The sequence below is a fragment of the Elephas maximus genome, chromosome 3 (genome assembly GCF_024166365.1).
Source record: "Elephas maximus indicus isolate mEleMax1 chromosome 3, mEleMax1 primary haplotype, whole genome shotgun sequence".
In the NCBI taxonomy this organism is placed as follows: Eukaryota; Metazoa; Chordata; class Mammalia; order Proboscidea; family Elephantidae; genus Elephas; species Elephas maximus.
This window is the reverse complement of record NC_064821.1, coordinates 104,388,140-104,411,929: the sequence shown is the minus strand read 5'-3', so window position 1 is coordinate 104,411,929 and position 23,790 is coordinate 104,388,140. Positions and strand designations below refer to the sequence as shown.

The following is a 23,790-nucleotide window of genomic DNA, read 5'->3' as shown; positions in this document are numbered from 1 at the left end:
ATTTGACTTCCCAAAAGCCATTTCACCTCTCTAACCCTCAGTTTCTTCATCTATAAATTGAGGATAAAAATATTATCTACCTCAAAAAGGAATAAATACTAAATGAAATAATGTATATATGGGACATACAACAATGTCTTGTATTTAGTAAGTGCTCATATATTGGCTATTTATTATTTTAAATGGCCAAACATCTGCTGAACCAACACACAAACTAATGAACGAATAAACGCACGATGCATAGGGTGTCTCTTAATATTCTACATTTTCTGTCTTCTTCCTCTTGTGAAAACATCTAGTAAGAATAATAAACAGAGAGGTTATCTGGTGCTAAAAGTAAACAAAACTACCCGTTTCCTTTGGGGGAAGGGACATATATTATTTATAATTGTAGTTATAGTTTTTCCCCTTAGATTAAAATAATAACAAATGCTAATAAACAAGGTTTAAAGCCTGCATTTTCCTCAACAAAAAGAAAAATAGTTTTTAAAAATAAAGATATTTCTCTTCCCAAACTGTTTTCCAAAATCAATAATCATCTTATCCAGAAGTCTTAGTAGAGTACTCAACTTTCAAATCACCAATTCCCAACCTTTGAGTATGAAGACCCTCTCAAGCTTCAAAATAACATTTGATTCTACATAATAATTACATTTTCAGAACCCAATGATTAAGAAAACAATGACAAAAAGCTACTACAAATTCAAGCACAGTTTAAAAATGGTTTTTAAGTAACAACTATATACATTGGAAGAACAGAAGTACATAGTATATATTCAGGCCCTGTAAAACCCTAACAATAATTCCATGATTCCCCATGTCAGAGACATGGAGTTTGGGAATTCCTTTAAAGCATATCTGCCTCAAGTAAATGAGGAAAGATTTAAACTTTACTACTTTCTTAAAAAGGAAAATTTCCCTTCTTTCTTTCAATAACAACTTAGATATGGTTTGATATGAGTCACGATAGCCACCAATGCAATATGTAATAAATTGTAACACATGCTAAAGTGCTTTGAAATAGTCAAAGGAATATGGTAAAATATGCCATTTTAACAGGAATGTAATACACTGACCCAACTAGGGTAATGTATATACTGTAAATCTCACTTTCCAGGACCCAGACCTTCTGAAAAACTTTCCAGAACTGGAAGGGATTTAAAAAAGGAAGAAGCAAAAAAAAAAAAAAAAAAAAAGTGGTTCTTGAACAATAAGGAGGCTTAGATATCTAAGGACATGCAAAAACAGACAAATGAAGCAAAAAAAAGGAAATTTAGGAATAATTTTAGGTGATTGGTCATTTGTTTTAGAAAAAAAGAGAACTTCGCGATTGGATGGCTACCTTATTTTTCCTGAAGGAAAGCTATCAGAAGACAATGTTGAAACAGACTGTGGAAAAATGAGTTGATGATAAAAGACACATAAAATTTACTTGACCTTACTCTAAACATCAGACACAGTGCTTTAGTATAGCAGATCAAAGAGCAATTACGCACCACATCATGGTAACAACAGGGTTCTTCTACTATGTTGTGGCATAAAGCTACTAACGCCCACCACGATGCATACAAATGACATCTTTGGATGGCATTGTTAGAATGAGTGAATGCATACCACCCTTACATCCAGACTAATCACAATGCAGTTATATCCACACCAATACCTACAACATATCACAGTGAGAAAAAGACAGGTGTATATTCTGAAGACAAAAAACAGTGACGACTTTCCCAGATCATCAAGACAGAACCACATTCATAATGCTTGGCTGTGATCAATTAAGTACTTTTGAAACCAATCAGGGTATAAAGAAATATTTAAGAAAACAGGACAATAAGACATACTTTAGAATGATTACCAAAAAAAGGTAGCATTTAAGTTGGTCTCTTGAAGTGTTAATTTTGAGTTAACCATAAAATGTCTATTCAAATTAGATCATTTTAAAGATTCCAAGTAATTAAGATTTGATATTTTATATTATTTTTCTAAGAGTGGTAATGAATTTTTGCTAACCCATCTACATGGTTTTCACTGTGAATCACATCAAGCTTTTACAGGATGACAGCCACAGTTAAATAAACAATCTCTGATTACAGAACTGTGAAGCAGAGATAGGATTATGTTCTCCTTGCAAATATATTATCAGGAAAGTAAGCTAATATAAAATTATGACTATTAAGTAATAAATTATGACACAGAACTGGTCCAGGTTTTCCCTTTAAGGACAAAGAACACAGCTCAACATTGTAGATTTAAAATCCTAATCCTTGCACAATATTTGGCAAATATTAGAAAATAATGGATTTAGGAACATTTGACATTATATAAAACAGATCTAGCCCAAGAGAATCATTTATTAGGTAAGGTTCCTCAGCATCTGTGACTTTAAATTTCACTCATGCCTCATTTCATTATTGGTGAACTCATATAATTATTACTACTAATTAAGAAATAAGTTTTAAAATGTAACTCTAATATTTTTTCCAAATCCAGTATTTTATGAGTTTATGCTTCAATAACCTCTAATATAACAATCTCCATGCACTGATACCTTGAAATGACAATAGTATAACTGATGGAAATATTATAAGCAATTATATCAATCTTTTAATCTATTTCTTTTTACAGTTTCCATATATTATAAACCAGACTAGAACATGTTTAACATAAAATCACAAATAAATGTGAATTCTGACTGCTCATTTAAGTAAGATGTAGCTCTATAAGCAGGAAAGGAATAATGATGTGGTAAACTTTTTTGTTCTTGACATCCAAGAATGCCTTGATACATATGCCTGTCATCACTGAGACAGGATAAAGTTTCAATAACCTTTAGAATACAAGTCTATGTCTTCCTCCTTCTAGACTTTGATATTGGGCCTTACAGTTCTTTTCAGAAAGCATGAGGACCACTACTCACATCTGATGAAGAACTTGTGCCATGGCAACTCCATTAGTCAGTTGTTTGACATCCTGACAAGGTGCAGTGGTATTGAATGTCTGCAGCTGAAACGACACAAAGCAAATGACCTCACTGCCACTTTATATCTAAGGGGTACAGGTACCGTTAGTCCCTACCCAGAATACTGAAAGGGAAAAAACAGCTAAAAATTGCCAACTTTGTTTAAATGCAGACCCTGTCAAACAAATGAAACTACAGCAGTGCTTTTCTGTGGGTATGTAGTATTTTTTAAATAAACACAACATTTCACAAAATCTTGCCTAAGATATTATTTAGATAGATGCACAGGTAAGAAGTAATTTATAATCTCTGAACAATACAAAGCCCCATGCAGAACTCATAAGAGAGTAGTAGTCCACACTTTGCCTATTTTTAGGAGAATAACATCAGAAAAAGAACTTTAAGGTAACCCAATATTTGCAAGTTAAAATTTCATTCATATCACTGTATAGGAAACCAAAGGTTAGAAAAGTCAAGACTAAAAACTATTTACAGTTTATTGATAAGCTATGAAATAAGAGGACTTCTGCCTGCTATCCAACAGTGATCCTCAGGAAATGAACAATCAAGGGCCCACCATGTAAAACAGCTTCTATCCAGTTTAGCTTTAGGTATTACTGATGACTTTTAAAACTCTGTTAGGCATTCATGCACATATTAAAAAGGGAAGCGGGACAGTGATCTCTCATAAGTAAAAATGCAAGAACAAGACAGAAAAGAAAGTTTAAAGTGATTTACAAGAGAACTAAAGTAGTACGCTTTTTACAAATCTAAAATTGATCCATCAGGGTCTTAAACTAAATAAACTATGATTCTCTTTTCCTACATATGCTCATTTTCAGTATTCAGTTATAAATCCTTTAGTTAGCACTTAATCAACTGCCTTAATCTGATAAAATCTCTCCCACCTTAATTCCCCCTTAATGCTTGTGTGCATGTTGAGATTTTAAAATCTGGCTTCCACTGTCCTAATACAACATGGAAGAATAACACAGACAAGCTAAAAGTAGCCACGGTTACCTTCAAAGTACACACAGATACTTTACTGAGCTCCTACTCTACAGACACTGTGATATAGGATGAGATTACAAAGGAAAATTACAAGGTTTCTACCCTCAAGGAACTTTGATTAAGGGTTAAAGAGAGGAGAAAAAAACACGAATCATTTCTAGACAGTAGTAAGTTCAATGATTACACTATGTACAAAATGTTCTGAAAAATAGGATCGTCGGCTAATCTAATTAGGGCTTTGTTTTTAGGAAAGACTTCTTGGAGATGATTTCTGAATGGAAGATCTTGAGGGATGAATAGTTTATTTTTCTAAATGAAGAACAGGAAGGAAGTTTCAGGAAGTAGGAACATGATAAAGGCACAGATCCTGAAAAGAGATGGCATTTTTAGGGAACATGTAGTTTGGTATTAAAAGATTTGCAGTGCAAAGAGGGACAGGGAAGGAATGGTAGGCCAGGTGATTGAAAAGACAGGCAGAAGTAAGGACTCTGAAGGGCCATTACAAGAAGCTTGGACTAATTTTATACTTAATGGAATCATCTACATAATGGGAAACAGAATAGTTTCTACCCCACAGGACGGTCATGAGAATTAAATTAGCAATCATAACGTACTTAGAACAGTGCCTGGTATGTGGGATGAGCTCAAAAACCGTTAGCACATTATTTAGGAGCAAGAGTCTAGGAACAATATGTCTCATAATCTCCAGACATTAAGTCAGAAAATCTCAGATGATTCTTACGCACATCAATTTTTGAGAGCCATTGCTATGGGTGATGAAGACTCACCGAAGGGTAATAAGGAGAAGAGTGACATCTTCGGTATATTTTGGATAGCAGCAATAGCAATGCAGAGACTGGTAGTTTTACACTCAAGTCAGAAAGACCAGTTAGAAGGGCTCCTGCAATGGTCCTATTGATAAAAATGGACAGCTGAGAGGGATGACAGCTGAACTAGGGTAATACTGACTGAGAAGACAGGATGATTTCACGGAATATTTAAAATCCATCAAATAAGAATGATTTTGCAATTGGAAGAATGTACAGGGAAAAGAATCCCTAAGTTTTAGGGCATCTTTAAAAGAAAGTTATTCATATACTTTAAGGTAAACTGTTACTTCAGCTTTTCAACCTTATCTACTTGTATTTTATATTATTAACATTTTAAAAAATTAATATGGTTGACGATTTAAAGAGGACAACTTCAGAGAGGGAGGATATTATGCAAAATAGTAAAAAAAAAATGTAAAAGCAAGATATATGCTAAGTAGTTGCCCTGCTGTCCACCATGCTCAGATTAAGATCGATTTCTCTTCCTTTCAGCCACAGAAACTGAAGTGTCTCTTGGCAGTTCTTAAACTAGTCGCAAAATAAATTAGATAAGAGACAAAACAATTTCATTTGGCTAATGTCAAAGGCTTCATAGCCCAAAATAGGGAATAAATGAAAAAGCTCAGTAGGGGTCAGTGAAGCACAAGCAGAGGGACAAAAGAAAATGTATTACTTCACACTACTCTCCACAGAGGTGGCAAAAGCCTTCTTAGTGAATGACCCAAAAAAGACAGACGGGGCTCCTAAAGGTGCCCATTACTAAATACAATGTCCCAGCAGACAATCATCTTACCTTCTTCTCTTTTTTCAGTAAATAATCAGAAATGAGGAAACGCATTCCCGAGCTGCTTCAATATAAAAATCACAGGACTGATATCCAACAAAAAATTCAACAATGGGTCAACTCTGTTCCCGTACTCTCACCCTCTAGCTCCATATTTCAGAGAGGAAGCCATGGTTTTGAGTTTAAAGGTCTTCATAAAAAAGATTCAGCCTTTAATATTTTCATTAATTTGGCCATGTGTTTGGTATTAGTCTTTCCTTCACCCACCTAGAACCAAAGGAATCATTAAAAATAATCTGGTCCAACTCTCTAATTTTACTGAGGGAAATAAACTCCAAAGGTATTAAATAAATTTCCAAATGTCACAGAGTCAAGAGGCAGAATGTAATTTATCTGCCACAAATACTTCTTGAAGCTCTCATCCTCTTCCTCTACTACATAAATGATGTCCAAATTTATCAGTCAGCCCTGCATTTTCCCCTAAGCAGCAGTACACCATTTCTAAGAACTAATTATTGTAAGAATAAACCAAAAACCAAACCCGTTGCCTTGAAGTTGGATCGATTCCAAGTCATAGTGATCCTGTAGGACAGAGTAGAACTGCCCCATAGGGTTTCCAAGGGTGGTGGATTCAAACCGCTGACCTTTTAGATAGCAGCCAAATGGCTTAACCACTGGTGCCGCCAGGGCTCCATTTTAAGAATATGAGTTTTAAATATTAAAATATAACCTTTTTAAAAACTGAATTTATTTTCTTTCTCCCAAAGACGCATCACTTTACCTAACCAGTATTTCTTGCTGACTTCTCTAATTTGGTTAATGGTGATGCCATTCTCTACCTACTGCTGAAAGAACAGTTACTCTCAACTGCTTTCTCACCTCTATGATTTGTCCGGTATCATTTCAAAACCAAACCCATTGCTATTGAGTTGAGTCCAACTCATAGCAACCCTACAGATACTACAGGACAGAGTAGAACTACTCCAATAGGGTTTCCGAGGCTATAATCTTCACGGAAGCAAATTGTCACATCTTTCTTCCATGGAGTGACTGGTAGGTTCAAACAACCAACCTGTCGGTTAGCAGCTAAGAGCTGTAACCACTGTGTCACCAGGGCTCCTTTCAACATCACTACTCATTAGCAAAATGCAAAGTAAGAACCACAATGAGATACCACTACTCAACCAGCAGAAAAGCTAAAATTAAAAAGACTGACCAGGACTTTCTTGAAGATCCTCTCGTCGTCCCACAGGATCACCAAGGAAAACCACCAGAAATTGGTAGACTACTTTAACTCTGAAAAGAGTAGGAAGGTTGCAGCAGCTAAGTGAATCAAGAAAAAAGTGACTTTTAAACAGTAGGAAAACTTTAGTTTTCTACTGCCTGCATCCTTCCCCCTCCCATCATGGTGGCTTGGCCATCTTAAGGCAGCGGTGGACTATGCTCTCAGTGAGGGGATCGGATCTCTTGCTCTGGAGCACCCAGTGCAGAATGTAACAGCAGATTAGTGTGTGTGTGTGTACGTGTGTGCGTGTGCGGGTGTGGGTGTGCATGCACACCCACCCTCCCGTGTTCTGATCTGTCTGGGGGGCTGCCTGAAGTACTGAAGTGAGGTGCTCCTCTTGGTTTGGCCTGCCCTCGAGCTCATGCAGGCTTGGGTGGCAGGACAGTGCTAGAAGGGTGTGATCACTCATAGCCACCTGGAGCAAACAGTGCCATTGGAGTATACAACTGACACCTAATGGCTGGAGAAGGAGTTGAAATCAGAGTTTCCTTCAAAGAAATTAGGGCTTTCAAAAGCACCATGGATAGCAGGAAATGAGAAAATCACATGTGTGTTCAAACAAAATGCAAGCATAGAATATATCTAAGAAGACCCTGTTCTTTCACCTCAGGCTGATCCCTAAGCAAAACCTGCCAGCATAAGTGATGAACGAGGACCCAGGCACAGAGCCAGCTGACAAATACCAGGTGTTTTTGCTTTTCTTTTCTCCCTGGAGTACAACAAAATCTCTTCCAAAACACTAGCTGGCCATGGACTGGGGAGTAGAGCCCTCCGTGAACATGCATGAACACAAGGGAAGTCTTTGGAAAAATAGCTGGCGGGGGGGGGGCGGGGGGGACACTGAGCAGACAGATCACTACAGCCTTCAGCAATTAAAAAAAAAAAATTCAACCTCTGGGGAAGGGGAAGAATCCCAGCTTCGGAGCTAAAATTATAATTCACAAGTTCCAGATTCAATAAAAATCACAAGTCAAACAAAGAAACATGAAATGGCCACGTACAGTGGATCTTCAATAAGAGTAAGCACTCATTTCTCCTCAAGAACTACGGTGGCCAGAAGGCAGTGGGATGACAAACTTACAGTGCTTAAAGAAAAGAACTGTTAATGAGGAATTCTATATCCAACAAAACTGTCCTTCAAAAGTAGTGGTCAGTTTAGCTTAACTAGGAAAACAGTCTGCCTTGAGCATTATACTCTTTTAAGGACTATCTATATGGAATCAAATTGACAACAGCAACTTGAAAAATTAGGTAAGAACCTTAGAGGGCACTGAATTTATGTTAATGGGTGAGGACAACTCAGAAAAGAAAGGTGAGAAAGGTTGCACAACTCAAAGAATGTAATCAATGTCATGTACACGTAGAAACTGTTGAACTGGTGTTATGTTTTGCTGTGTATATTCTCAACAACAACAAAATAAATAAATTTTTAAAAAAGGAAAAAAAAATGAAGGTAAAACCAAGATAATCCCAGATAAATAAAAGCTGAGGAAGTTTTTATGACAAGGTCTGCCTGATCAGTAATGCTAAAGGGACTTCTTCAGACTGAAATGAATGCACACTAGACAGTAACTCAGTCATATGAAGAAAAACAGCTCTCCAGCAAAGGTAACTACATGGACAGATATCAGGGCAGTACTACAGCGTTTTGGTTTGTAACTCTAATTGTTACGTCCTACATGATTTAAAATGGCAAGCACACAAAAAATAATTTATGAGATAAACAATAAAAAAGGGGCAAGGAATGCTATAGGAATAGAGTCGTATGTTACTGAAGTTAAGTTGGTATCAATTCAAACTAGGCTGTCATAAATTTAGGATGTTAAATGTAATTCTACATAGAAAATATCTAAAAAAAATAGACAAAAGTAAAGGAGAAGGGACTCAAAAGGGCTCACTACAAAAAATAACACAAAAGAGGGCAGTATTGGAAGAAACGAGGGACAAAAAGTATAAGACACACAAAAAACAGCAAAATGACATAAGTGCTTCCTTATGGGTAATTACTTTAAATAAAAATGGATTAAACTGTCCAAAAGGCAGAGGTTGACGGAATGGATAAAAATAAACATTATCCACCTATATGCCATCTACAAGAGATATATCTTATACTCAAAGTAGTAGAAAGTGAAAGGATGGGGGAAAAAAACCTATGCAAATAGCAGTGGCTATATTGTTGTTCTTGTTCTTGTTAGGTGCCCTCAAGTCGGTTCCGACTCATAATGACACTATGCACAAGAGAACACTGCCCGGTCCTGCGCCATCCTTACAATCGCTGTTATGCTTGAGACCATTGTTACAGCCACTGTGTCAATCCACCTCGTTGAGGGTCTTCCTCTTTTCCGCTGACCCTGTACTTTGCCAAGCATGATGTCCTTCTCCAGGGACTGATCCCTCCTGACAACGTGTACAAAGTATGTAAGACGCAGTCTCGTCATCCTTGCCTCTAAGGAGCATTATGGCCACGCTTTTTCAAAGATAGATTTGTTCATTCTTTTGGCAGCCCATTGTATACTCAATATTCTTCGCCAACACCACAATTCAAAGGCGTCAACTCTTCTTCAGTCCTCCTTATTCACTGTCCAGTTTTCAAACACACATGATGCGACTGAAAATACCATGGCTTGGGTCAGGTGCACCTTAGTCTTCAGGGTGACATCTTTACTCTTCAATACTTTGAAGAGGTCCTTTGCAGCAGATTTACCCAATGCAATGCGTCTTTTGATTTCTTGACTGCTACTTCCATGGCTGTTGATTGTGGATCCAAGTAAAATGAAATCCTTGACAACTCCAATCTTTTCTCCGTTTATCATGATGTTGCTTATTGGTCCAGTTGTGAGGATTTCTGTTTTCTTTATGCTCAGCTGCAATCCATACTGAAGGCTGTGGTCTTTGATCTTCATTAGTAAATGCTTCAAGTCCTCTTCACTTTGAGCAAGGAAGGTTGTGTCATCTGCATAACGCAGGTTGTTAATGACTCTTCCTCCAATCCTAATGCCCCGTTCTTCTTCATATAGTCCAGCTTCTACGATTATTTGTTCAGCATACAGATGAAATAGGTAAGGTGAAAGAATACAACCCTGACACACACCTTTCCTGACTTTAAACCAATCAGTATCCCCTTGTTCTGTGCAAACAACTGCTTCTTGATTTGTGTAAAGTTCCTCATGAGTACAATTAAGTGTTCTGGAATTCCCATTCTTCCCAACGTTATCCATAGTTAGTTATGATCCACACAGTCAAATGCCTTTGCATAGTCAATAAAACAAAGGTAAACATCCTTCTGGTATTCTCTGCTTTCAGCCAGGATCCATCTGACATCAGCAATATATCCCTGGTTCCACATCCTCTTCTGAAACCGGCCTGAATTTCTGGCAGCTCCCTGTCGATATCCTGGGGCAGCCGTTTTTGAATAATCTTCAGCAAAATTTTGCTTGTATGTGATATTAATGATATTGTTCTATAATTTCGACATTCGGTTGGGTCACCTTTCTTGGGAATAGGCATAAATATGGACCTCTTCCAGTCAGTTGGCCAGGAAGCTGTCCTCCATATTTCTTGGCATAGACGAGTTAGCACCTCCAGCGCTGCATCTGTTTGTTGAAACATCTCAATTGATACTCCATCAATTCCTGGAGCCTTGTTTTTTGCCAATGCCTTCAGATCAGCTTGGACTTCTTCCTTCAGTACCATTGGTTCCTGATCATATGCCACCTCTTGAAATGGCTGAATATCAACTAATTCTTTTTGGTATAATGAGTCTGTGTATTCCTTCCATCTTCTTTTGATGCTTCCTGCGTATTTAATATTTTCCCCATGGAATCCTTCACTACTGCAACTTGAGGCTTGAATTTTTTCTTCAGTTCTTTCAGCTTGAGAAACGCCGAGCATGTTCTTCCCTTTTGGTTTTTGATCTCCAGCTCTTTGCACATGTCATTATAATACTTTACTTTGTCTTCTCGAGAGGCCCTTTGAAATCTTCTGTTCAGTTCTTTTGCTTCTTCAATTCTTCCTTTTGCTTTAACTGCTCGACGCTCAAGAGCAAGTTTCAGAGTCTCCTCTGACATCCACCTTGGTCTTTTCCTTTCCTGTCTTTTCAGTGACCACTTCCTTTCTTCATGTATGATGTCCTCAATGTCATCCCACAACTCATCTGGTCTTCAATCACCAGTGTTCAATGCGTCAAATCTATTCTTGAGATGGTCTCTAAATTCAGGTGGGATATACTCAAGGTCATATTTTGGCTCTCGTGGACTTGCTCTGATTTTCTTCGGTTTCAGCTTGAATTTGCATATGAGCAATCAATGATCTGTTCCACAGTCGGCCCCTGGCCTTGTTCTGACTGATGATATTGAGCTTTTCCATTGTCTCCTTCCACAGATGTAGTCAATTTGATTTCTGTGTGTTCCATCTGGCGAGGTCCATGTGTATAGTCACCGTTTGTTGGTGAAAGAAGGTATTTGCAATGAAGAAGTCGTTGGTCTTGCAAAATTCTATCATTCGATCTCCGGCATTGTTTCTATTACCAAGGGCATATTTTCCTACTACCGATCCTTCTTCTTTGTTTCCAACTTTCGCATTCCAATCGCCAGTAATTATCAATGCATCCTGATTGCATGTTCGATCAATTTCAGACTATATTAGTATCAGACAAAACAGATGTTAAGTCAAAAGAGAGATACAGTGGCTCTGTTAATATCAAACAAGACTTTAAGTTAAAATCTGTTACAAGAGACAAAGAAGGGCATAATATAATGATAAAAGGGGCAATTCACCTAAAAGTTATAACAATTTTATATATATGTATATACACACACACATACATGTTGTTGTTATTGTTGTTGTTAGGGGCCATCAAGTCAGTTCCAACTCAGTGACCCCATGTCATGCTGTTGTACACAGGGCCACTATGAGTTCAAACCGATTTGACTGCATCTAAAAAAAAATACTTATATATATTTGGTCCCCAAAATATATGAAGCAAACACTGACAGAATTAAAAGGAAAAATAGACAGTTCTACAATAATAGTTGAAGACTTCAATACACCACTTTCAAAAATGGATAGCACATCTAGACCGAAGATCAATCAGGACACAGGATTTGAAAAACACTGTAAACTAACTAGATCTAACAGACATATACAGAATACTCCATTTTACAACATCACAATACAAAATCATCTCTAGTGCACAGGGATCATTCTCCAGGATAGACCATAAGCTAGATTACAAAACAAGTCTCAATAAATTTAAAGAGACTGAAATCATACAAAGTATATTCTATGACCATAATAGAATAAAACTAGAAATCAATAACCAAAGTAAAATTGGAAATTACACAAATATGTGGAAATCAAACAACACACTATTAAATGACCAATAGGTCAAAGAAGATATCAAATCCATTTCAGAAAACTGGCAGTATTTACTAAAGCTAAACATACATAGAACAATCCAATGACTTAATAATATGCTTAGGTGGATAACACCAAGATAAACAAATGCATATGACCCACAAAGACATGTACAAGAACGTTCACAGAAGCTTCAATCATAGCAGCCAAAAGCTATCAATAATATAGTAGCCCGATAAAATTAACTAATATAATAGCCAAACATCTACCAATAGAAAAATGGATAAATTGTGGTATTTTCATACAACGGAGATGAAGGGAAATACTGAAGGTTGTACTTTGGCTCTTGTGGACTTGTTTTAATTTCCTTCAGCTTCAACTTGAACTTGCATATGAGCAATTGATGGTCTGTTTCACAGTTGGCCCCTGGTCTTATTCTGACTGACGATATCGAGCTTCTCCATCATCTCCACAGATGTAGTCACTTTCATTCCTGTGTTTTCCATTCGGCGAGGTCCACATGTACAGTTGTCATCTGTTCATTAAAAAACAAGTATTCCCAATAAATAAATCATTGGTCTTGCAAAATTCTATAAAGTGATCACCAGTGTTATTTCATCGGCAAGGTTGTAGTTTCCAACTACTGATCCTTCTTCGTTTCCAACTTTTTGTATTCTAATCACCAGTAACTATCGGTGCCTCTTGATAGCATTTTGATCAATTTCAGACTGCAGAAGTTGGTAAATATCTTCAACTTGTTTATGTTTGTCACTAGTGGTTGCTGTATAAATTAGAATAAAATTTGCAGGTGAATGGATATTACTCTATCACTGAAAACACTGTACTTCAGAACAGACCTTGAAGTGCTCTTTTTGACAATGAATGTAACACGGTTTCTCTTAAATCTGTTATTCAGGGCATAGCAGACCATGTGACCATCAGGTTTAAAATGGCCAATACCAGTCCATTTCATCTCACTAATGCCTAAGATATCAGATCTTCAGATAGATGACACAACCTTGCTTGCTGAAAGTAAAGAGGACTTGAAGCACTTACTGATGAAGATCAAACACGACAGCCTTCAGTATGGATTACACCTTAACATAAAGAAAACAAAAATCCTTGCAACTGGAAGAAATACAAGAATGTTCCTTAAAAGCCAGGATGGCAAGACTTCATCTTACCTACTTTGGACATGTTATCAGGAGGGACCAGTCCCTGGAGAAAGACATCATGCTTGGTAAAGCAGAGGGTCAGTGAAAAAGAGGAAGGCCCTCAATGAGATGGACTGCCATAGCGGCTGCACCAATGGGCTCAAACATAGCAACAACTGTGAGGATGGCACAGGATTGGGCAGTGTTTCATTCTGTTGTACAGAGGGTCGCTATGAGTCGGAACCAAGTCGACGGCACCTAACAACAACAAACACATACAATGGAATACTACTACACAGCAGTTAAAAAAAAGAATGAACAAACTACTGATATACTCAAAAACACAGATAAATCTCACACACATGCTGAGTAAAATACCTAAGCTACACACAGGTGTACATGGCTTCATTTATGGGAATTTCAAGAAGAAGCTGAATTAATCGCTGGTGATAGAAGTCAGAATAGTTGTCACATCATAATAGGAAGGAGCTTAAAGGAATGCTAGAAATGCTCCATCTGATCTGGGTGGAGGTTACGTGAGCATAAACATACTAAAAAGTCACTGAGCTGTACATTTAAGATTAGGACATGTTATATATTTACTGTTTGTATGTTACATTTCATAAAAAAAAAAAGAAAACAAAAGAACCTCTAAGCTTTTTCTATGTATTTCTCCATGTATTAGTCAATCTTTACTGTGTATCTAATGCAAGTTACATCCTGTAAGAGGTACTAAGGCTACAAAGATGAAGAGACAATTTAAAATTTAATTGGAAAGCAGAAGTGCAAACAGAACAGAAAAAATACAGTGGAACATAGGGAAGATGATGACTCACTCTGCCTAGGGAAGTAAGGCAAGGCTCCACAATCAAGGAATCACATGGACAGAGGATGTGTAGGAGTTTGTTAGTCAAATGGGCAGATGGCATTCCAGATGTCTGGGAACAGCATGTGTGATGGTATACAGGTGTTAACGCATCTGATCATATTCCTGGAACTACAGAAGGGTTAATGTTGACCTGGTATAAAAACCAGTGAATAAGTGTGAGAGTTTATAAGCTTATGCTCATTAATGAGGGTAGGGTGTCACTGGAGAAACAGAAGATGTAAATGAGGCAGGAGTTAAAATCATGGAAAAACATTTGGAAAACCACCAAATATTTGCACATACGGGGAGTAACATGATTGGATTTTCATTTTACTAAGATCGTCATGGCTGCAGTGTGAAGAATACATTAACATGAGTGAAGAACAGAGCTAGGGAGTCCAGTAAGGCTACTGTATCTACTGCAACAGTCCATGAAAGTGATTAAGAAGGCCTGAAGTAGGTCAACAGCAACGAGAAGAGAGAAGCAGGGACCAGTATGAGAGAGGTTTAAGAGGTACAATCAATAAGAGTAATTTACTATACATAAAGTGCAAACAGGAAAAACTGAACTAAGAATATGAACAGAATTCACCAAAAAGGAAATACAATCATTCTACTAAAGGTTCATGCATATGGTAAATACTTATTGATTTTCTCCTCAAACCTGCTCCTCTTCCAAGATTTCCAAACTCAGTACCTTATGCTGTAAATCTAGGCATCGTCCAAGATACATTCCTCTCACCTCACCTTCAGTCAATCACCAAGTCCTTCAGACTTTATCTCTAAGTATCTCTTTAATTCATCTTCTTTTACCATCTCCAGTAACACCAAATCTAATCAATTCTCATGGGACTACTGCCACAGCCTCCTAACCTCTTGGTTTCTACCTTTGCCCTCTTCCACCTATTCTTCACATTACAGAGTGATCTTTAAAAACATACTTGTATTACTATGCGATTTTCTTTCAAAAGGAAGTTAAAAACTCTTTGATGGATTCCCAATTCCATTGTAATTATGTTCAAAGTACTTAAAATGGTTTGCAAGGTCCTTCAGTATACAGCTGCTTCCAACCTCAACTGTCTTATCTTGCAATGTATTCCCTCCTTGCTCAATATACTTCTGCCAGACAGGCCTGCCTTTAGTTCCTCAAACTCCCTAAACTCCTTTTCCACCTCTTGTATTCACACATATTATTCTCTCAATGTGGAACACTGTAACCTTTAACCTTTTTGTTCAAAAAACGGCTTTATTGAGATATAATTCATATACCATGTAATTCACTCATTGAAAGTGTACAATTAAATGGTTTCTAGTATATTCACAGGTATGTTTAACCATCACCAGTCAATTTTAGAACATTTCAGTCATCAAAACAAATTAAAAAAAAAAAAAAAAACAACATCCATACACTTTAGCTATCATCCATCTATTCTCTATTCTCCTCACCTCATCCTAATTTCATATGAGTGGAATCATATAATATGTAGTCTTTTGTGACTGGCTTCTTTCACTTAGCATAATGCTTTTGAGGTACATTCATGTTGCATCAGGTATCAGTACTGCATTCCTTTTTATGACAGAATAATATTCCATTGTTTGGATATGGCATGTTTTGTTTATTCATTCATCAGCTGGTGGACATTTGGGTTATTTCTACCTGTTGGCTATTAAAATGCTGTTGCAATTAACATTTGTATGGACATATGTTTTCATATTTATTGGGTATATATCCAGGAGTGGAATTGCTAGGAAATACGGTAACTTTTCATTTATTCCTTGCCTAAAAAAAAAATTAGTTTTTTGTCATACTCATTTTTCAGGTCCAGCAAGTGTTATTTCAGGTCTACCTATCATAGCTTCTCTTGTTGCTGTCAGGAGCCATCAAGGAATTTTCACTTCATAGTGACCCAATGTGACAGGGTAGAACTGCCCTCATAAGGTCTTCTCGGCTGTAATTTTTATGGAAGCAGATTGCTATGTGGCTGGGTGAGTTTGAATCACCAACCTTTCAGATAACTGTGTGCGTTACCAGGGCTCCATATAGCTTCTCTTAGCACCCTGTAATTTTCCTGGACCAATGATACTAACATAGAAGTCCAAGATGCACTAAAGGCATTGGCAAAAAACAAAGCTCCAGGAATTGATGGAATGCCAATTGAGATGTTTGAACAAATGGATGCAACCCTGGAACCACTCACTCAACTATGCCAAGAAATTTGGAAGACAGCTATTTGTCCGACCAACTGGAAGAGATCCATATTCGTGTCTATCCCAAAGAAAGGTGATCCAACAGAATGTAGAAATTGTCAAACAGTATCATTAATATCACATGCAAGTAAAACTATCCTGAAGGTAATTCAAAAATGGTTGCAGTAGTATATGGGCAGGAACTGCCAGAAATTCAAGCTAGATTCAGAAGAAGATGTGGAATGAGGGATATCATTGCTGATGTCAGATGGATCTTGGCTGAAAGCAGAGAATACCAGAAAGAGGTTACCTGTGTTTTATTAACTATGCAAAAGCATTCAACTGTGTGGATCATAACAAATTATGGGCAACACTGTGAATTCTGCTCATGCAGAACCTGTACATACAGCAAGAGGCAGCTGTTTGAACAAGGGGATGCTGCATAGTTTAAAATCAGGAAAGATGCATGTCAGAGTTGTGTCCTCTCACCATATTTACTCAATCTGCTGAGCAAATAATTTCAGGAGATGGACTATATGAAGAAGAAAGGGGCATCAGGATTGGAGGAAGACTCATTAACAACCTTCATTATGCAGATGACACAATCCTGCTTGTTGAAAGTGAAGAGGACTTAAACTACTTACTGATAAAGATCAAAGACTATAGCCCTCATTATGCAATACACCTTAACATAAAGAAAACAAAAATCCCCACAACTGGACCAATAAGCAACATCAAGATGAAGGCAGAAAGACTGAAATTGTCACAGATTTCATTCTATTTGGATCCACAGTCAATGCATATGGAAGCAGAAGTCAAGGAATCAAACTATGTATTGCACTGGGCAAATCTGCTGCAAAAGAACCTCTTTGAAGTGTTAAAAAGCAAAGATGTCACCTTGAGGACTAAGGTGTGCCATACTTTGGACATGTTATCAGGAGGGATCAGTCCCTGGAGAAGGACTTCATGCTTGGTAAAGTAGAGGGACAGTGAAAAAGAGGAAGACCCTTAACGAAATGGATTGACACAGTGGCTGTAACAATGGACTCAAAGCATAAAAAAGATTGTGAGGATGGTGCAGGACTGGGCAGTGTTTCACTCTGTTGTACACAGGGTCGCTAACAACAATAACAAAGATATACAAGAAACTATTACAAAGACTGACTCATGAAAGTGGAACTGGATTGGGGGCCCATTTTCACTGTTTAATTTATAAATGTCTGACTATTCAAATTCCAAATGTATGAGCAAAGATGACTCCAGGTTGCTGAGAAGATGGTGTCAGTCAGTAAGATAGTAAAAACAGGAAGGGGCATTCAATTTTTTTGAGGGGAGAATGATGAATTTTGTTTTGAAAATGTTGAATTTGTGATGTCTATGGGAAATTTTTTTTTTTTAGTGCTAATGATTAATATGCCAGTAAGTAGTTCTATATCTTAAGAAGATATTTAGAGCTAGAAATATATGTTAGAAAGCTGTAAATCATAAGCCTAGACAGAATGAGAATCTGTAGAAAAGCGGGCCAATTCATTAATTTATGTATTCATTCATTCACTCAAGTATTTATCAAGCACCTACTATGTGCCAGACACAGCTTTTATTCTTGGGGATAGAAGCGAAAGCAAGTCAGACAAGGGTTCTGACCAGGGAGCAAATATGAATTCAGAAAGTGTTAACTGTTATAGAGGAAACAGAAAGAGATTAATATGTTAGACTGGGATAAGGGTAGGGGATACTACTTCAGTAATGGCAGTCATGGAAAGTACCACCGAAAGATGACATGTGACCCAAGACCTGAGTAGTGAGAAGGAGCCAGTCACCGGAAGAACTAGAAGGAGAATCTTTTAGGTAATAGAAATAAAAATTTTTAAAAAAGGTCCTGATGTATTTTAAAAAAAAAAAAAAAAAACTGGCTTCCTGAAAAAAAATAGAAAGTCCATGCAGTATACTGGGGATGAGAGAGTGCGGTGTGAGGTGAGTTCGGAGAAGTGAGGGAACATTAATAATGCAGTGGCTGGCAAAGGCCAAAAAAAAAGGCAAAGCTGACTAACAATCAACCAGCAAGGTAAACAAAAGCCACGAGACAGGTGCCCAAGAAACGAAGGCAGACCATTTCAAGAAGATACCATAAAGACAATATTGTGCTTATCAGACTTGGGAAACTGGTAACTGAGTGAAAGCCTTAGAGAAAAAAGATCAACTGCAGTGGGTTGAGGAGTGAATGGCAGTTAAGGAAGTATAAAAGGAGAGCACACAAACACACACACAAAAAAAATGTCAAGAAATTCGTGAAAGAGGAAATAAACGGTGGTTTTAATAGGGACTTCTGGCTCTTTGTTCTTTCATTTAAGATGGGTAAGATTTGAGCATGTTTATATATTGTTGTTGTTAAGAGGTAGCCCTGGTGGTACAGTGGTTAAGTGCTCAGCTACTAACTGTAAGGTAAGTGGTTCAAAACCATCAACCCTTTGGTCTGCTTCCATAAAGACTTACAGCCTAGGAGACCCTATTTGGCAGTTTTACTCTACAGGGTTGCTATGAGTTGGAATCGACTTGATGGCAATGGGTTTGGTTTTCTGGGGGGTTGTAGTTAGTTGTCATCGAACTGATTCCAACTCATGGTAACCTCACATGTGCACAGTAGATGCTCAATCAGATTTTCAAGGCTGTGACCTTTTGGAAGCAGACTGCCAGGCCTGCCTTCCAAGGCACCTCTGGATAGGTTCCAACCACTTAGTAGTCAAGCTCTTAACCCTCTGCACCAGCCAGGGACCCCAAACATTTATTTGTAGAGAGGAGGAACAACTTGTAAATACAGAAAGGGGATAAATGATGGAGCAAAGTTCTAAAGGGCGTGAAGGGGATGGGGTCTAAAGTCAGAGCCAGAAATGAGGAGGAGGAGGTGGTCATTTGCCTAAAGGGGAAATGAGCTGAGGTCTCAAAGATAGTACTAATAGAGGTGTGCTAAGAGAAGCCCAAGCCCAGTGCTGTCGAGAAGAACTGTCCAGGTATCTTAATCACAGAGGTGTGCAAAGCGATAACAATGGGATTTGGCTGTAGCAGCACCTGCAGAAGCAACAGTCTTAATGGTCATTCAATTTTCTCCACAGTGCTCAGCGGCCTGAGAGAGGACTAGGGAGCAAACAACCAGGTGTATTCTGTCACCTATGATTCCTTATCATTTGGTTTATGAAATTTTTGTCAATTTTTAATGAATTCTGCTTTCATTGTAATTATACATTTTTCCACCTTCCATTCTGATTAAAACAGAAAGCCCTATGATTCTTATACATCTTTGTCTTCCTCAGTGCCTAGCACAAAGTAGACTCAATAAACCTTAGTTTAAAGAAAAAAGTTACATAATATTTTAAAACATTGCAATATAATTCAAGAAAATCATGTGCTTCTCCATTAGTTCCCATGTAAGCCTATGACATCATAAAGTTTACTACTTCAGTCAGATGAAGCTTAGAGCAACAATGTAACAGATTAGATACACCCTTTAATTAGTCATTAATTTTAACAAAACAGATCCTTAAAAGTAATGTTGCCTTGTTTCATGACAGTCTTAAATACAGCATCTAAACTCCAATACTAATTTTAAATGAGAATACAAATAACAGCTATTTGTTTTTAACTCAGAAAACTTAGATATTTATGTTCCACTTAAAACAAAGCTATTTACCACCAAAGTGTAAGCACTGCTTTAAATTACTATTATTTTCAAGAGACTTCACACACTTCCATGAACTGTCTCAATTTCTCATTCTTCTGAATTACACACACTAGGAGATGATCAGGAAATCTCATTAGCTAATTACCAACTCCTGATCCAGTCTGTTTACATTCTATTTTGCACACACTCCCCTACACACAACTAAACAACTGGTCTGGGGATGGGCACCACCAGTACCCTGTGGGCCATGGAGCACCATCCTTGCCCAACATGGGTTAGGAACCACACCTGAATGCCAGCTCTCTGATTCCTATGTGGGAAACTCGAAGAGGTGAGACATCATTTTGCTTACTGCTAATACTGAAGAATCTGGGGACACGTTCTGCCTGTCTAAACCCAATACAAATTAATAGAAATCCTGAAATGTAAACGAAAATGCCAATTCCTTTCCTTTAAAGAAAATGCTGTCCGTTTAGAGGGGGAGGCTAACCAGACAGAAAAAAGGGAAAACGAGTCCCCACTCCCAATACATCTTTTTCTCCACGAAGGAAATACATGGAAATGTATCTTCTAAGTGGTTTCTACAAGATCGGACATCCAGGGGTACTGGAGGAGCACCGATCTGCAACCTAAAAAACCAGCTACCCTCCTGACCACCTGTGCCCAAGCAGACCAAGGTGTTTGGAGGTTGGGGGGCGGAGGGCGGCCGTTTGGGGTAGGGTCTTCACTCCCAAGAGACACAAAAGCCCCTTATAGGATGGCTATTCAGCAGATGGAAGGCAAGAGAGTCGATGAACCTGAAAGTCTCGGATTTGGGCGCGGGTTAACAACAACAACAAAAATCCGCTGCCGTCGAGTTGATTTCGATTCCGACTCATACCGACCCTATAGGACCGGGCGGGACCGCCCCATGGGGTTTCCAAGGCTGCACTCTTTACGGAAGCAGATTGCCACATCTTTCTCCCGCGGGGCGGCTAGTGGGTTCGAACCGCCGACCTTCCGTAAGTAGCTGAGCGCTTACCCGCTGTGCCACAGGTAGGGGCAGAAATGAGGCTCTGGAAGGAAAGGGAATGAGCGACTGGCTCCTGCCACAGCTGTCAGGGGCATGATCCAGTTCGGATGCTCTGGCTAAGACCCACGCCTCCTCCGCCGTCCCCCTCTCCTGCCCCGGGGCTTCCTTTACATCCACCCCCCCAAAACCGCCCCCCCGCCACAGACCCTGCCCGGCGACCCGCAGGTGTCACCCTCGCGTTCAAGGACGACAAACGGCGCGGAGGTCAGGGCGGCTGGCGCCCAGCGCAGGGGGACCCTGCGACTCCTCTGTCTCACCTGGGGAGAACGAGGCGCCCCGGGCCGCCCGCCCCGGGCCTCGTGTCTCCGCGCCTCCTCACACTCACCCAGATCATGAGGCTGTCGCAGAGTGGCAGCCCGGGCTGCGGAAGCGGCTGCGTCTCTTCCATGGCCAGGGCCGCCGTCGACTACGCTGCTGACGCCGATACCTTCCACTTCCCCGCGCTCCGCTAGGAGCCGGCGTCGACGACCTGCTCAACCGGCCGGGAAGCTGGCGAGCGAGGCCCAGCGCCGGCGCCGCTCACGCGCAAAACCTCGCGCTGCCGACGTCGCGGCGTAGCCCCCTCCTCGCCACCGCCCCCACCTCCTCGGCGTTCGCCCCTTCCCCCGCCCTCCGCGCCGCGCCGCACCTGAGCCCCGCCCCCGTCCCACCCCTTCCCCAGCCCCGCCCACCGCGCCCGGCCGCACTGAGTGACCAGTGCGCCTACCAGTCACAAAGAAGGTAGCCGGGAGTGGCGGGACGGGGCGGCCAGGGGGAGGGGAGAGCGGGACTAGGTTGCGCAGGACGGATTGTTGATTGGACGCGCCCTGGGGCTCCGACCAATGAACGTGAGACAAGCCTGAGACTCCGGGATGGAGCGGGACCTGGTGGGAAGAGGTTTGTGACCTGGCAGGTGCCGTAAGGGCTGGGGAAGAAGGTTGAGCTCGGGGAGTGGAGCGCGCGTGCGCGGCGGGGCGATTGGCGCGGTTAAAGCTTGCGTAGGTACCTGCGCAGCTCCTGGAGGCAGAAGGAGCAGAAGGAGCAGCGTGGCCGCCAGCGGACGCGGGCTACCGGCAGGGTGCAGGCATCTTCCCGCTTCATGCTTCTTCCCTAGCCCTTGCAGTTCCTCCCGGCTGCGCCTGTGGAGATCCGCACTCTGCTGCCTGTAAGGTCTTCAGAAACAGCACGTGTACGTGAATAAAAACCACTCGTTGGACATTATCCACGTGTACGTACCGCGAAGTCTGACGAGAAAAGGGAAGCTGATTTTCTCCTGGGCTCTCATTGAAAAAGGGATATTTTACATTTTCAGAGGTGGCCAAGAAATGTTTCCTAAGATTAAAAAAAAAAAATTCTGTTTACATCATACAGATGCGCATGGGATCACAGAATCATGGGCATCTTTAAAAATGAGGTAAAAGGGAAGCCCGTTTTCAGGTACAAAATTAAAAAATGAAATGGTCTTTCAGTTTTTGAAAATCATGGAAGATATCGATATATTCACAATGCTTCCCATTTTCCTTTGGGAGTTGAAAACCTATCTTTCCTGAGAATATGGGGGGGGGGAGGGGCTGGTGATAGAAATTTGGAAGCTCTCCAAGGTACTAATAGATGGCGAGGTTCTTGAAATGGGCTAGAATATTATTCTTGCTTTTGATGTCCATTACTTCACTTATTCATAAACTCGTTAATTCATGCTCTATCTAAGAATGCACGCTTATAACTGATGTTTGACTGAAATTAAAAGCCCCCAAATATAAACCAGGCTCTTTCTAAAAATAAGGTACGTCTGTTTGCTACCAGGTCCCTTAACACTAGTCCATAACTTTTTTACTTTATGGGGATTCACTTTATATTTCTGGACACTGAGAGTGTTGGTAATGTGACTGAATGAAAAGTACAGGATTTAAGAATTGAAAATCAGGTCTGAATATTGGCTTTATTCCCCACTAGCAGTTGACCTCAGCTCTCTCTTATACCTGAAAAAAAACACACCCCTAAAATAATGCTAATGGAACTGCTTGACTTGTCTGCCTCACAGGGGCGGTAATGATAATGGATGCTGAAAGGTTTTATGAATTGTAAACTCCTTTACAAATATGAGCTACTGTAATCATATATACTTAGAAGCATATGAAAACATAACTTTTATCACCAAAAGCCACAGGTGATTAAACTCTAAGTAATGCCTAAGAGAATATTTGATAACAGGAAAGTGGTCACAATGTGTAACATTAAATACAAATTTAGATATAAAAATACAAGCCATATGACCTCAACACTGTAAAAATTATTTTATGTATTTTAATATATGTACATCAAGAAGACTGAAAACAATATTCATCAAACTTCTGTGGTTATTTCAATATATGGATTATGAGTGATTGTTATTTTCTATAAGCTTTTTTTGTATTTGTATTTTTTCTGCAATTAGCTTATATTACTTTATAATCGATATAAATATTGGATACATCATGAGCTATCATTTTCTACCTATTAAATTGGCATTAATTTTTAAAAGTGGGCATTCATGAATCCTTGGGTGGTGCAGACAGTTAAGTGCTAGATTACTAGCCAAAAGGTCGGTAGTTCAAACCTACCCAGAATTGCCTCGGAAGAAAAGCCTA

At 39.3% G+C, this 23,790-nt stretch overlaps 2 protein-coding genes across 7 annotated transcripts in view; both read right to left on the bottom strand.

The window, feature by feature from the left end:
• Nucleotides 1–21,772, bottom strand: part of HOOK1 (hook microtubule tethering protein 1) — a 77,134-nt gene extending 55,362 nt beyond the window's left edge. Inside the window, exons 1-3 of one of the 3 annotated variants that reach the window (XM_049879397.1) lie at nt 21,510–21,772; nt 12,566–12,762; nt 2,921–3,006 (exon numbers count right to left, since the gene is read on the bottom strand). In XM_049879397.1, the coding sequence (XP_049735354.1) occupies nt 2,921–2,943 (23 nt within the window). In that variant the 5' untranslated portion in view covers nt 2,944–3,006; nt 12,566–12,762; nt 21,510–21,772. The remainder of the gene's footprint in view (nt 1–2,920; nt 3,007–12,565; nt 12,763–21,509) is intronic. The other 2 variants (XM_049879396.1, XM_049879399.1) reach the window with 2 other exon arrangements.
• Nucleotides 21,773–21,910: 138 nt separating this feature from the next.
• The window catches only part of FGGY (FGGY carbohydrate kinase domain containing), a 627,007-nt gene continuing 625,127 nt past the window's right edge, over nt 21,911–23,790 (bottom strand). For 2 of the 4 annotated variants that reach the window (XR_007516666.1, XM_049879407.1), the window contains one exon: nt 21,911–22,495. Coding sequence is in view for 1 of the 4 variants with exons in the window: in XM_049879407.1 (XP_049735364.1) it covers nt 22,472–22,495 (24 nt within the window). In the remaining 3 variants the exon portion in view is untranslated. The remainder of the gene's footprint in view (nt 22,496–23,790) is intronic. The other 2 variants (XR_007516664.1, XR_007516665.1) reach the window with 2 other exon arrangements.